Source organism: Eleginops maclovinus, chromosome 19 (assembly GCF_036324505.1).
Source record: "Eleginops maclovinus isolate JMC-PN-2008 ecotype Puerto Natales chromosome 19, JC_Emac_rtc_rv5, whole genome shotgun sequence".
In the NCBI taxonomy this organism is placed as follows: domain Eukaryota; kingdom Metazoa; phylum Chordata; class Actinopteri; order Perciformes; family Eleginopidae; genus Eleginops; species Eleginops maclovinus.
The window spans coordinates 9,224,971-9,240,281 of NC_086367.1; the positions used below are offsets into that span (position 1 = coordinate 9,224,971).

Sequence of the window (15,311 nt, forward strand, 5' to 3'; positions counted from 1 at the left end):
AAAGAAAACCAAGCATGGCTTAACGTTTGTTGTCCTCTCTGCTTTACCTTGGCCAGCTTATGCCACAGCTCATAAAGGCAGTAGAAGACCTTGGCATGGATTTTTGGGCAGCGGATGCAGTTGACATCTCCAAGGATACCCAAAATCCTCCTCCACAGGACAAAGGCCGAGTCAGCATGCCATCCAGTCAGGGTCCCACCCGCAATTATGCTGACGTCATCAGCCAGACACTCACTACTGTCTGCATGGTCAGAGAGAGTTCGGGGTGGAAATACATTATTAGGTAACATTTGCAGCTGACAGTAACTAATACAAAGTTACTCACAATACATTTTAAAGAGGTAATGGGATTCACTCTATATTTGCACAGCACCTTTTATGAAAGCATTTTAAATTGAGATACTTGTCTGTAATACATAAAAGAATTGAACGTTCAAAGGCGTCCTGTTATTGTTTGGGGAAGTTGTTGACAAAATCCTCTCTCCCTCAGCAAAAATACTCAGTTATTTGCCCAATGAAACAGATTCAAGGACTGAAACACTTCTGGGAAACAGACAGGAGTCACATGCATCATCCAAGTGAAGTCAGGTTGAATTGTGTGAAGACAGCGCCACCAAGTGGGCAACAGAAGACCGATGGGAAGGGAAGGGGAGTACAGGCCAGGAAGGAGACACAACAAGTGAAAGTGTGTGTAGAATACCTGAAGTGATTATTAAACGAAAGCTGTCAACTCTTTGAGGCCCAATCAAAGTTGGACTTTGAAAAGTGCAAAAAAAGTAGTTTTGTGCATTCAAAGTGAACAAAACCACATGGATAAGTAAGTGTAATGTAAGTGAAGGAAGTAAAGGTAAGGCTGGAACAAATGTAGTGCATGGTGAGTCAATGGTTAATGAGTCTATATGATGAGTAGCAGCTAGGAAGCAGTACCCAGGTGGTGTGGCATGTGTAAGACAGACTGATGCATGGTGTCGTCCATGGGGCAGTCCCGCGGGCACTCTGTGTGCACCAGCAGGGCCGGGGAGGCGGGCGGGTGCTGGGGATTTTGGTAGTGGTTGTGGAAGGACGGGGGTGCAGAGTGGGGAGGGAGGAGACACTCGGGACCTAAAAAGGACAAGGGGGAAGGGATCAAATTGGGTGCGGAGCACAGGGAGAAATGAAGAGTGACAACTTCATGATGATCACAATGTGGGACAACACAGACACTTGTTCACATGCAAGGGGGAGGGCGGAGGGGCAAACACAATCTCAACACCAATAAGGATGGAGGGGTGGGTAAATAGAAAATGAAAGAGTTTCAGGGATTTCATTATTGTCCGATCAAAATAAAACAAAAATACTTCAGTAAGCCGCTGACCACTGAGCCTTCACAAGTGTCACAATACACACTCTGTCAGCAGCTCTGAAAGATTAAATGACGCAGCCAGAGAGGCACTGCAGCAGATACTGATGATCAAGTTTCCTCCGCGGGTCACTCTACCTGGCTAATGCTAATCCATTGTCGCCTCCAGTGAGGTAACTGGAGGCAGCTGGATGGGACACACCTCAGATGAACTCGCAGAACTGCTGAACTCTTTCAACTAATTTTTCATTATTGAACATGCATGGCTAACAGCTAATCCGGGGTTTGGTTGTTTAAATTCTAAACAGGGTAACTCTACAGCTGTAATGCTAACCCTGTTTTCACCTCTTCCACAGCCAAACTTACTGTCCTTGTAGCAGTTTCAGTTTTAAAGCTAGGGTTAGGGTATCTAAAACTAAATAACCCAAGTAATTCATTAGTACCAATCCTGTCACGCTAGCTTGTCTGGATAGAGACTCAATATTGCTCCTAAGAGAGGGACACATCGTCATTGCTATATTTGCATCAAAATACATATCTGATGGAAAATGGTTTCTCTGGATAACCACAATTAAATGCCCAATTACGTGAATTCCATGCAATTTGGGGCAAAAACCCTGCCTTTTATTTGCGTTCCGTACGATGTGTTTACAATGGTTTCTGAGTGTTACTAAAGTTTTGGAATTACATAAATTGGGTATGTCTGGAAATCTGACAGTTTTGTGAATCTACTAATCTCAGTTGTATTTATGTTTGATGATGTTACTCCCCACTGAAGCTATTTCATTGTAGTGATTTTTGGTATTTTAAACTTACTGTATAATCACAACTATATGTAACTTTATAACCACAAACTAAATATTGAGGGAATTCAAGTAAATTAACAAGAGGGGGGTTTACCAGCAGTTTCCAGAACACATTTGCGTGCAATCCAAATGCCCAAAAGAAATTCTTGCAGAAATCTAAACATTTAAAAGTTTGCAGCTCAAATTTAAGTGTGTGGTTTCCAGGTGTTGGTTTCTTAAAGTGGTATTTTGAAGGGATTATTGCTCCTTTTATGAAAATGTTTTCAAAAATTGATAAAAAGTAGCAACGAATCTATGAAAGCGTCAACCAAAAGATTGCCACAACAACTTACGGCACATAATAGAGACTGAGAGGGCCATCGTAATATCCTAAGCCTTTATGAACTCAACATTTTAAATATTTGAATAGAACCAAATTGGTTTATGGTTTATGGTACAGAGAGATGGAGTGAAATAGGTTAACCTTGCTCTCTATCATTGTCATTTTATTCAAACAGATTGTAGTTGATGAACATCGAGAATAAATTCAAGACACAAATCTGTTCTCTTTGCACTCAAGGTGAGTTCTTATCCGTCCCAATACCTGCTAGAGCCTCATTATGGCTGAGCAGCAGACTCCCCTGGCTCTGTGGATCGGCTGTCACATCCATGTGTGCCGACTGTGTGGACTGAGTGTCCGCTTCCTCATCAAACGCCTGCCAGGTGACCTCAACTTCATTGAGATAGCCGTTGGACGTCTCACTGCTCACACTCTCACCTTTGTGGGGTAGGAGAATGAGGTGGATAAAGGACATAAATAAGTTTAACAGGGAGCAGAAGGAAGGCATTGGCTGTGTGAGGACTAACTCATTAGTACATGCAAAGAAGGCCTCCGTTTGATAATTTCATGTTTGATTTGACTGATTAAAACACAGCGATTATCATATTAGAGCAATAATTAATTATCTAATCTCTCACTTTTCTCTCTGAGCTTGTGTCTTGCTTGATTTGTTTGTCCCTCAGCGTTGACCTCTGTCTCCGTTGGACTGCTGCTGCGCTGGATGAGGATCTAGGAAAACGGGATGAGGAAGAGATGCTTTTATTGATAAAAGTGATTTCCTTACTTTAACCAAAGCCTGAGGTACAGGATGATTCTTCTCACCACTGGTGGCTCGTTGCCCTCTCTCTTCCCCTCAGACGTCCTGCTATCAGAGCCACAGGAAGTAGGGGAGCTTTCTCTCTTCTGGGCTGGAGTATGACAGGGTTATTTATAAATAGGCGCAATAATACACAATTAAGTTATCTTAAAAGTTTATATTGCTTTACTACTATCTTTATGTCCTCGACTTTAATTTGATAGTCAAAAATGTGATCCTTTTAACATCCAGGGATGGACTATGAATGGTAATGGTTTTACTCAATTTATCATTAATACATTAATTGAATTAGTTCCTTTTTACAAAAACCCCTACATGGTACACTTCTATATCAGGGTATTGTCTAAACCGGGTAACAGGGGTGCTGCAACCTCATACCAAAATGCAAAAATTATCCCAGAAAACAGTATTTCTGTTGGTCAAAAAGGTATAGTAACTCCAATATTTTGACAATCATGTCAAATCGACCGTCAGACGGCAGAGACAGCTTTGTTTTTACAGAGCTCCCAATAATTGGGTGATCGATGAGCGGTCGGTCTGCCGGTGGACGAGTGGCAGGCAGCAGGCTTACACTGAAACTATGATTTCTGAATTAGATTGTTTCTTTTCATGTCCTTTTTCCTAGAGGAACTAAAGAAACCATAACTTGGGATTTATTTTGTTGTTTGAGGCGCATTATATGACTCAGCAGCTTTAAGACATGAAGAAACTATATTTTCCACTTCGCTCCGATGCATTCTTTTTTGCCGGAAAGTGGGTGGGGCCATAATTTTGGCTGGAATTGACGTGAGCGCCCTCATGCTATATTTTTCTAGAAAAAACCCTGTATCTGATGTCATGCAGTACTTACCAGTAGTAGAACAGTAAAAAGCAATCGCAGCAACACTAACTGCCTTATTGTACACTGTGAAATGGGCCAGTAATAATAATAATAATAAAGTACTTTTTTTTAACATTAGCTACATCTTGCTGATAAATTATTAATTTTAATTTCTGTACTTTAACTTAAGTAACATTTTGATCTCATGACTTTTACTTGTAAAAAAGTAATTTCAGACTGTTATCTTTTTAGGTTTAGTTGGGTTAAGGATCTGAGTTTCTTAACAACTGCGGAAATATACTTAACATTAAAGGCTTAACAACTATTCATTTAAGTCAACAGATTGGATTGAATTAAATGTAAGGGGTTGTAATTAATTATAGAGCAACTTCACTGGCAAATGACTTTTTCCCTTTAAGTTAACCAATGGCTTGCAGGTAGTTCAGCTAAATCACTTCTTAATCCAATCCCAGTCCGAGGCCAAAGTTTTCATTTCAGAGGTGAAACGTGTAGGGAATCCAAATCAAGTGAGCTTTTGTATGTACCTGGTAAAGTGTCAGAGAGCTGTTGGGTGATGTCGGAGGTGCTACTGCTGCGTGGCAGAGGGCTTTCCCCGCCTCCCAGCTCATCCTCTCCCCCACACTCTGACAGCTGACCCTCATCCACGTCTGACACACAGGGGAACAGAAGAAAGGAAGTTAGGCAGAGCTAAGAGAACCAAACAGCATGCACAACACACACCTTCACATGTAATTGTTTGTCGTTAAGGATTTAAAACACAGTAAAGAAGAACATTTAACACATTCATGAAAACATTGGATAGTAATTATGACATGCGATCATGCAGTGGTGACGCAGACTGTATTTCTACTTCGATACTAGAGGTTTTACACACTTGAGATAAGTAAGCACCAGGGAAGTTCCTGTTCAAACATAAACCTCTCAGTTACAGCTGACGTGGAAACTGACAGCGTATAACAGATAGTGACAGATGGATTGAAAGGAAGGGCGGACGTCACACACACATCAACACATGCAGCTCTCAGAACACACTTTACCTGAGAGTCTGTGAGAGCAAGCAGAGTTACCAGAAGAGATACCAGGCAAGAAAGAGCTCACAGTGTGAAGAAGCATGGGAACACTTTTAGCATTGGGCAAAGCCTCGTACAGATGAACACAGTTGCTGATGGACTGGCTTCGCTTAGCTTCCATCACGGAAAAAGAAAAGGAGAGGAAGAAGAAAGGCAGTGGAAACAGAAAAAAGGTGAAGGGAAGGAGACAGAATTCAATAACAGCAGAGTAAAGAGCGAGTAAATAAAGCACAGCAGATACAGACTTTGACCTACATACTGTATGGTCATACACAGAAATACATTACTGTTTATGGAGGTAAATTATAAATAAGATTCATACCAAAAGGAAAATAAATGGAGTTACTGTTGTTGTCCAAGTCATTTTTTTTAATGCATTTTCATTCTAAGCATATTAACTCTTGAGCAATGGGCAAACATGTCTTAGTTTCATGTCCCTATGGAATAAAAATAATTAAATTCAATGTAATAAGAACAACAAAATGAATAATTTATCTGAATATAACATATATATATACATTTTATAATTCACAATTGAGCTCAAGGTAAACATGATAACCACCCCCACGCTGGCAGATCGAGAATGGGTTTAACTGGGTCATTGTAACAGTGGCAGCATAATGAGGTCCATAATGAAATGACCAGCCCTCTCCCTATTATCAAGACACGATCTCTGAACAATATTAGTTTGAATTTGCATGCAGAAGTAGAGCCAAGTTTTGACAGTTGTCAATGCTGAGGCATTGCCCTTGTGTGTGGATAGCACTTCAGGCTTTATCTCAAAGAGAGCAATGAAAGAGGACAGCTCTATTCTCCGCTTTCAGCACACTTTAATTACGCCTTTCAGTAAGAGAGATACATCGTCTCCGCTGCAGCCCGCTACTGCTTCCCATTTATGCATATTAATGAGCATTAATTACACTCTTAATGAAACTATCAAAAACTGCCATGCAATTGATGTGTGGGCCCTCTCTTGAGGAGTGGGGAGGAGGGCTGCGGGCCTTTGAAGATCAATGTGGGAGAAATCCAATTAGGCCGAAGAAAGGGAAGGGAATTTGAAGCGGTAGTGTTTAATGTCCATCTTTGCGAGATACAAATAAACAGAATAGGTGCATAAACATGCACATGAGACACATAATAGATGTGTCAGCACACACACAAACACACACACAACACCCTTCTAAGACTTCATCCTTCAGGCACAAATACATCTGCTCCTAGCTCAACAAGCTCGTCAATTTAGAACGCCGGTGGTAATTGGGAAGGCGGAAGGCCAAGAAAGGAAAAGGCATCGTCTCCGTCTTTTATCCTCCAAATTAAGATTCTGTCTAGACAAAATTAAGACGAGCAAGACAGGCACTGCAGCTAGTTACTACTCTACTGCCTCCCAGCTCAACTTATAATTAGCCTGCCACACTCCCATCAGATAAGAAGTGTTTGCTGTGTCTGAATTGAGGTAATGACAATAAGTGTCCAAAGCTGGCCTTTGACATGCTGTTGGGGGGGTGCTGTACACTCGCAATCGAGCTGACATGGAAACATGTTGACATTGGCCGGTGACATGTGATGGGGAACAATGGGGGCCATCTGCTGGCCTCTTTGTCTTTGTTGTTGCGCCTTTCAGCGACACCTGGGCCACGTATACACGGACCTGTCTGAAGTCTTTCACACGCAGTCAATACGTCAGATAAAACCTGACACTGCGCTTCGGAGGCTTATCAGTGCTGCTGTAGGCCCACACAAAGCCAGAGGACTCAAACAGAATCATACGTACAGAGGCTTTTATAAAAGCTTTCATGGTGTATCATATAACACAATACTAAGGCTATCACTAATATCCCAGGTACTTACCGGAGGCCTTCTGTCGGACGTTGTAAAGGGCTTTCTCTACACCGGGGGCTCCTGATGTAGTTGCGGAGCGAATCCTCATGGGCTCCTGGCCCCCCGGCACACCCTGCTCCCCTTGGTTTCTCCGACTCAGGGAAAAGGAACGCGCCACTGCTGCGGCCTTCTGGGAGTCCTGGAGCACACCTGCAGGCAGAGAACAACACTTGCTGAGTTCTGAGGAGTCAGTGTACATTCTTTAAATGTATATTCAGCTTGTAGTTGGATGTAGCACCAACAACATCTACTGGCATGCAAAACAAAGGACTATAGTGATTATGGTTTCATAGATAAATAAAACACTTGAGTAATAACACCCCACACTATGATGTAGTAGCTGATGTCTGTTTGCCCATTTTCCTAGAGTTCTTGTAGCTGTATCTGGAATAGCATGAGCTCATTGTCAAATCCACACTTTGCAACATTAATGACTTTGGTATCCTGTTGTAACTTGTGTATTCATGTGTTTAAATATGCTTTTTGTGTCTGAAGCTGTGTGTCTAAGTCTCTGTATGTTCTACCTGGCTTCAAGACAAACTTCCCGTGGAAGAGGAAAGGCCACATCCATCTGAACCTTTTATATACATATAGATATGTAGCATGTTCAGTGCACTTTATTCTAAAGATGTCATAAGGGGATTTTTGACAAACTTGGGAAATTTAACCCTTTCTTTTCATTGTAATAGAACATTGTGACAATACTTAACAGACATTTTTCCTGTTGAAATTGTGGAATAAAAACAACCACCCTAATGTGAATTGTATGACAAAACAGAGCTGTAAAGTAACCAGCATTACCTTCCCAAAAGTCAGTTTTCAAAACAAATTCTACCACTCCCAATTCCCATTCCCCCACCCCTCACCACGTCCTCTCTGCTTCTTCTCCTTCTGCTCGCTGAGTTTGTCCAGAGGCAGGCTGGCCATGTCCAGGCCGTAAACAGAGCGCGCCAGCACAGCCGTCAGCGAGTCCATGATGCTGGCCCACTCCGTCACCAGCTCCTCCCAGCAGGTGAGAGAGGACAGCACTGCCAGCAGCTCGTCCCACAGCTCCCGGGAGATAAATACGCACAGGTTGGCCCGCACCCACGCCACGATGATGGTCTGAGTGTGAGACGAGGACAGATGTATTAGCATGGTCAGACAGCTCTGAATCCAATCCCCTGTTAAGATGTGACAGCAGAGTCATTACACCGATGCATCTAATTTGGTAAAGTGCCTCTTTGGCTTTTTGTCAATCCAACCAGGAGACAACCAGTGCATATAGGTTTTTGAGTAGCAAATCATAATCGAAAAGGAAATAGCATAGAATTATGTACATTCAATGTTCTATATATTGAACTACAGTGAGGGAGTACTCACTGTAGCAAGAACAAATACATTACCACACTAAGACTCATCCATTTGTGAACATACCCTAAAAAGTATAGATGCCAAACTTTCAGCAAAGTTGTCTTTTCTTTGGTTTTCCTGTGGCCTCTTCATCACTGCCTCTGTGATCCTCAGCAGTACCTGCAGCATCTGCTCCCTGTAGAACAAAGTCAATCAACACCCAAAGGTAAATTGATCATGAAAATAACATTCAAGAATCACAAAGGGACAACTGTATCAGAGTATCTCACTGACCAAGTTTGTGTGTTCATCGTGTGCTCCATGATCATGTGCCGGTAGATACTGAGAACACCCTTGCACACCTCCACCTGGTTATCCAGTAGTTTTGCTACATCTTGGCATGGCTCCAGCAGGAAAACATTGGAGGAGTTGGTCAGGAACACCTACACACATAGAGGTTAAGCAAAAGGCAAGATGATGTAGGTCAAAGTGGAAAAAGAATGAACATTTCAGATTCCAGTTCCCTAATGCTGGTGTCTTCAGGGAGACGGACCTGTAGTGTGGGCTGGATGCCAGCCTTGACGTCCCTATTCTGCGCCTCAGTGAAGAAGCCCCGGCTGATAGCGCTGCTGAAAGAGTAAGTCCTCCCCCAGCTGGACGAGCGCCTGTGGCCGTGACTCTCCGCCGACTAGTTTAAGAGAAAGAAGACCAGACAATTGGTCAGAAGGCAGAGGTAAAGACGTTTTCAGAGCTTGAACTTAAGCTAAAGTAACAAAACAACAGTTAAAAAAGTAAAAGCAAACTTCTCATTTAGCTGATGCATAATTTCAAAATCATATACATTACATTACTGGATATTTATTCATTTATGTTTTCCTCTTTCTGATGTTTAAACTGGGAAAGGTTGGGCTGATTTAAATTCCTCTATTAACTGCTGGATATTTAAATCTGCATTATATCGCACATTGTTCATTGGTATATTTTGATATGGAAATATCTTTGTTATATTATTATAAATAATCTCAATCTGCAAAGTGTTAAAAGATCCATTTAGAGAAGTGCAATTCTACTCTGAAATGTGATGGAGTAGAAATATACAGTAGTAAAAAGTAACACACATTGTACTAGGGTAAAGTATTGGAGTAAATAAACTTAGTTACTTTCACAACTGTCAGTAGGCATTAAATAATATATTAAGAGAAATCCTTTACTAGATAGTAAAGACCTCGGATGTTTGTTGGTATAAATATCTTATGGTCATAGCTTGGTTATCTATGCTGCTTTGAGACCACCGTAGTGTGTTTTATTTTAAGCTTTTATCAGTCAAATGGAAGCAAAATCACACATGGCATCACTACCAATCCTTTTGGAGCTTTGTAACAATATAATAACCCATCACAAGTATACCCATATGGGATGCTACGTTATTTTATTTGGCTTTCTGTACCTGTACGTGCATGCTGTTAGCCTCTGAGCTGAGTATCTGTTCAGGTCGACCATCAATCTCTTCTCCTGGAGTCGGTACCTCAGGCTCCGTCATGAAGCTGGGCTTATCCTGCAGGATCCACTTCCTGTACACTTTAATCACCTTCCTGGTTGCTGATGCCTCACAAGACGGCAGCAGGAAGGCCTTAGGGGAAAAACATAGACTTTTAATTTGAACCGTTAAAGAATTATGAATGGTTTTGAAAAAGGTTGTTAGTAGTACAAGGGATCTTTTAGCTATGCTATCAAGTGGCCAGCAGAGGGCGACATAGTACATGTAATCACCGTGTCTGACCCAAAACAATATCTGCAATTTTATTCATTATGCAACATCAAATCAGGACATATTTCTTGTTGAACCTGTACCTGGTGGAAGACCTCGTTGACAAAATTCACATTGTCCCTGGTGGATAGAAGGATGGCGTGCACCATGTCATAGACATAGCGGTGCTCCTCCTCGATGCTACACAAACTGGAGTCGCTGTGCCGGCGGTCTGACAGCGTGCTGCTGTTCGAGTGGCTCTTTTCTGGCTCCCCCGCTGGCCCGTTAGTATCCCCGTCTGACATCTTATCCTTCTCCTTCTCCTGGCTGCTACTGCCCGCAGTGACAGTCTGGGCACCACAGAGACAAAGGGAGAAATTAGAGTCCCTCAGCTTGCTGCTGCTGCTGCTGCTTCTGAACGGTTCAGTAATTGGACGCTAGACTCTCATTGACTAAAATTCCCTTTGTCTATTAAAAGTGTTCTATGGTCTTTTCTGAGAATGAGCTACTGTATTGGTCATTACTGTTAAAAGGTCTCTCACCTTCATGCATATCAAATAATAAATGTTGGATTTAATTCCTCTCTTTCCTTCCCCATAAAACTGTAACTCAATTTAATGTGTAAAGGCATAATGCCAATATCACCGTCAACGTGTACACATTTGACTTATGTTCAATTTGAGCACATTTTGAGATGTTTATATTTACAGTTCATGTTTGTTTATTTTTTACTCTTTCATTTTCACATTGTGTACAATGTCTTGTTTACATGCTGCTGCGACAAAAACATTTACTAAACTGGGATCAAATGTAGTAAATCGTATCTTATTTTACGTTCTAAAAAGTATTTTACTTAAATCACACAGTATTATTCTAATACTTGTCAGGACTTCAAGGAGTTATGGGCAGTAATGCTACCACTGTGTGTGTTGTTTCATTTTTAGATCCTTGCTTTTGTGAGGGCTAAAAAATATTTAACAAAAGAAATTCAGCAAGCAATTATTCTAGAAGTTTGCCACTGTCATTACATACATTCACAAATTAATATAAACGCAAAAGAAACCTTTTTGGTGTTGTATAGTATCTTAAAAGGCGTTTGCAACTCTTGAAACTATTTTCTTTGTGATTTCTTTGAGTCTTTGTGCCCAGGTGTCATGCAGCTCGTGCTCAGGGGTTTTGCTACAACAACACCTTTATAACGGCCTCCCTCCTCAGTGACAGGATGAGAAATAAACAGGATGTTACTCTGGTGCTCACCTGGATGAGTTTGGGAATGACCTCGGTGCCGTTCTTGGCGCTCTGCGCCGCAGCAGCACTGCTCACATACTTCTTCTCCAGGAAGAAGGTGACCAGCCAGGTGATGAAGGCCACGCGGGGGGACAGGTACTGGTCCCTGGTGCAGAAGGTGCTCTCATTGTTCCGCGTCACTGGCACATACAAGGGTTTGGGTCTGTGGTGGGGGAGGTCTAATCGAGCAATAAGGTAGAGTGAAGAGTGAGGGATGGTAACAGAGGGAGGGGAAAGACAAGGACAAAATGAGAAGAGCAAAAGAGTTTTACTTGTTTAATACAAATTATAATACTATTAATAACAACACCACTACTACCACTACCACTAATACTAATATTAATAATAGAAACAGTGGAATTGAACAAGAAGCATTTTAAATAGGTTAATCACAACCCAACATACTATATTTATCATTATTTTCAAATGAGTCCTAAATTAGTCTTCCATATTGTTATGTGTTCCTGCATGTAATGATCTAATAACATAATGGTAAAGATACAAATATATAACAGTGTTAATATTATGATAAAGATTTCATGCTACATATGTCTGTCATTTTACACTTACTGTTTCCATGTGCTACAGTTCCTTTTCTACTTTTACTAATGCTCATTGAACTAGACACAATATAAATGGCTGCTCTTGAGTTTAACTACAGTGTGTATTTTGCAGTGATTACATATTAACTTTAAGCAGGCTTCAGCACAAACACAGTGTACAGCATGTGAACTGTATGGCAGCTTACCTAATAAAGGCTTGTAGAGATTTGTGAGCTTGGTGAAGGAGGGGAAGAGATGTGGAAGGTAGTACTTCTTGAACAGGCTGAAGAGAAACCTGAAGCCCGTGTCCTGGTTCTCTTTGTTCCTCCATTCTAAACTGGATGCCTGGCAGACAGAGCACAGAAGGCACACAAGGTCAGGCTACAAGGAGAGGAGAGGAGATGGCTCCAGCATCACTCAGAGAGCCGCAGTGCATTGTTTGCAACACAATACTGTGAAGGTTCCTCTGACAAACAGTACACAGAAGGGAAAATGGTTTGACCGAGGCACAACATTCAGAGACTTGAACTTAACGCACTTAACAACTGATATCATATTTAGCTTTTTAATCTTATTGTACAAGAAAGGGATGACAAACAACCTCGCATTACTCCATGCTCATGACGACACACACTGTGTAAGCATAGTAAACAGGTGATGTTTTATTTGACATATGCAGGTGCAATACAGATGCATTATTGTAAGGCTTATTTTTCCATGTAAGTCCTTGCTTGCTGGAAACAATGTAGGAGACCCATCCAACCAGGGTACTTTACAATTTAAATGGTAGTGCCCTTAAATCATGTAAACTATGTCACAACATAAGTACATAATGTGGAAACTCAAAATAAAAGCTGTCAAAGATTTAAGGCTTTTTTGACATATGCACAGTAGCTAAAGTACAGCAGTCTAAACTCCATATGCAAGCCCTTTTCCCTCTAAATTCCTGAAATGATCATGCTGGTATGATCATCTGCATCCAACAGTTATTGTAGTAATATAAAGATATATTGTGTATCACAAAAAAATGATCTAAAAAGATAAATCCAACTTATGTAGGCCCATTATGCATCACGCCTATACCTGACAACCTAAGCGCTGATCAAATAGAACCATGAGCCACAAACGTATGTCCCTCCCATGGTATACGCAGCCCTTCACTACAATATTACCTGTGCCACTGAAGTCACCCTGCTGTGACAACAATATTTAAGAAACACACACCGATAGTCTGGCAAAAAGAGATACAGAGAAGGAAATCAGTGTTTGATCCCCTGTCGATTTTGTAAGTCTGTACTTTTCAAAGTAGGTTTGTTTTAACAGTGAGAGACAGAATATCAAAAAGAAAATCTAGAAATGTACATAAAAAAAAAGATATACATTTATTTGCATTTAATTGGGGGAAATAAGTATTTGATCCCCTTATAACCAACAAGAATTCTGGCTCCCACAGACCGGTTGCATAAGTCTTCTCGCTTTAAGAAAGTACTCCTGATGTCAACTCGTTACCTGGATAAAAGACACCTGTCCACAGTCAATAAATCAGATTACAACCTCTCCATCGAGGGCAAGACCACAGACAGGTCTTGTGATCATGGTGGAACTAATGTCTAAGGACATCAGGGACAAGATTGTAGACCTGCACAAGGCTAGAATAGACTACAAGATCATCAGCCAGCAGCTTGGTGAGAAAGAGACAACTGGTTTGATTATGAGAAGAAGGAAGAAGCACAAAATGACCAATCGCCCTCAATCTTGGGCTCAACGATCTAAGATCTCGCCTCTTGGGTCTCAGTCTCCGGACCTAGAAAATCTGTGGATAGAGCTGAAGCTTCCAGTTACCAAGCATCAGCCTCCAAACCTTAAGGATTCTGAGAGAATCTGCAGAGAGGAGAGGACCAAAATCCCTCCTGAGATGTCAGCAAATCTGGTGACCAACTACACGAAACATCTGACCTCTGTGCTGTCCAACTAGGCGTTCTCCACCAAGAACTAAGGCATGTTTTGCAAGGAGATCAAATACTTATTTCCCTAAATGCAAATTAATTTGTATGTTTTTTTTTAATGTACATTTCTGGATTGTTTTTGTTGATATTCTGTCTCTGAAAGTATAGAGAGTTCAGGTCTTTGTAAGAGGGCAAACTAACACAATCGGCAGGGGATCAAATACTTATTTCCTTTACTGTCTTTTCCTAGCATAATTAGTTCTTACCTGGATGACCATGTACTTGAGCAGAGTCTCAAGGATATAACAGGTCTGATCATCTGCAACTTTTTCTCCAACCACAGCCGGAACCAGCGGAGTAATCTCCTCAGGAACCACTTTGGCTGCTCAGATGGACACATTCAAAGACATGACTTAAGTGTAGGAAACAGGAGTTAGCAATTAAAAGGAACATGCACGATCCAATATCAGTTAGTATCTCATTATTAATTCAAACATGTAGGAATACTCATATACGTACCATCAGCGGGGTTGGAGAAGGGGTTGTAAATGATGGTGTCAAGGGTGCAGGGCCCTCTAGAGGAGGGCACAGCGGGGAATCCCGGCACCAGACAGGCGAAGATAAGGAACTGCTCCTCGGCACAGTTGTCCCTCAGGGCCTGCAGCCACAGCAGGAAGAGCCGGATCCCCTCGCAGCGGATCTACACGGAAGAAGGTTGGGACGTATTAACTGATACACGAAAGAGAAGTGGAGTAGGGCATCATGTGGAGATGAAAACAGCACTTACCTTGAAGGAATTTCCAGTGTGTAGAAGCTTTTTCAGAATAGAACCTGGAAGAAAGAGAAATAAACATGAATTGTACGGCCTGTGCATGTTCCTGTGTGTCCGTCCCTTGTTACTGAGCCTTTAAGTCCAGGACTCTTTAGCACTACAGCAGCCTTGGTGCCATTAATGACTCATTTCCTAATTTTTACTGTTGTTATACTGACATTTTTCTTATTGTCCCCCCTTTCTTTCTTTCTTTCTTTTCCATATTATAATGTATTCTTTTTTGCAACAAATTGAATTTGTATTTAAATCATTTCTTTTTTTATTACCTTTACTACAGAACGATCATTTTATTTCTTGTGGAAGGGGCCTGCGGGATGGGGTGTAACCATGGTGGATAATGTTGTTTAAAGAAACTAATAAACTGATTGCACAAAAGTCTACACGCCATCAGAAACACAACAACCAGTACAAAGCTTATGGAGGACCCGCTTGTAATCTCCACTGTGGCAAATTGACCTTGATGGCTGATCCTGACAAACCAGAGAGAGTGGCAAGGCTTCAGATTTCCCTGATGAAAATTAACATCAGTTGGCAGCGACATGCATTCATGAA

The 15,311-nt window shown here is 41.4% G+C and overlaps 1 protein-coding gene across 6 annotated transcripts in view; it reads right to left on the reverse strand.

The window, feature by feature from the left end:
• ralgapa2 (Ral GTPase activating protein catalytic subunit alpha 2) overlaps positions 1 to 15,311 on the reverse strand; it is a 100,698-nt gene that overhangs the window by 57,428 nt on the left and 27,959 nt on the right. For 5 of the 6 annotated variants that reach the window (XM_063908670.1, XM_063908668.1, XM_063908672.1 and 2 more), the window contains exons 5-22: positions 14,715 to 14,758; positions 14,447 to 14,627; positions 14,194 to 14,309; positions 12,188 to 12,326; positions 11,410 to 11,618; positions 10,257 to 10,502; positions 9,853 to 10,035; positions 8,959 to 9,093; positions 8,700 to 8,848; positions 8,490 to 8,601; positions 7,940 to 8,177; positions 7,044 to 7,223; positions 4,647 to 4,769; positions 3,287 to 3,372; positions 3,103 to 3,193; positions 2,729 to 2,902; positions 928 to 1,101; positions 48 to 241 (exon numbers count right to left, since the gene is read on the reverse strand). In XM_063908670.1, the coding sequence (XP_063764740.1) occupies positions 48 to 241; positions 928 to 1,101; positions 2,729 to 2,902; positions 3,103 to 3,193; positions 3,287 to 3,372; positions 4,647 to 4,769; positions 7,044 to 7,223; positions 7,940 to 8,177; positions 8,490 to 8,601; positions 8,700 to 8,848; positions 8,959 to 9,093; positions 9,853 to 10,035; positions 10,257 to 10,502; positions 11,410 to 11,618; positions 12,188 to 12,326; positions 14,194 to 14,309; positions 14,447 to 14,627; positions 14,715 to 14,758 (2,774 nt within the window). The remainder of the gene's footprint in view (positions 1 to 47; positions 242 to 927; positions 1,102 to 2,728; positions 2,903 to 3,102; positions 3,194 to 3,286; positions 3,373 to 4,646; positions 4,770 to 7,043; positions 7,224 to 7,939; positions 8,178 to 8,489; positions 8,602 to 8,699; positions 8,849 to 8,958; positions 9,094 to 9,852; positions 10,036 to 10,256; positions 10,503 to 11,409; positions 11,619 to 12,187; positions 12,327 to 14,193; positions 14,310 to 14,446; positions 14,628 to 14,714; positions 14,759 to 15,311) is intronic. The other variant, XM_063908673.1, reaches the window with a different exon arrangement.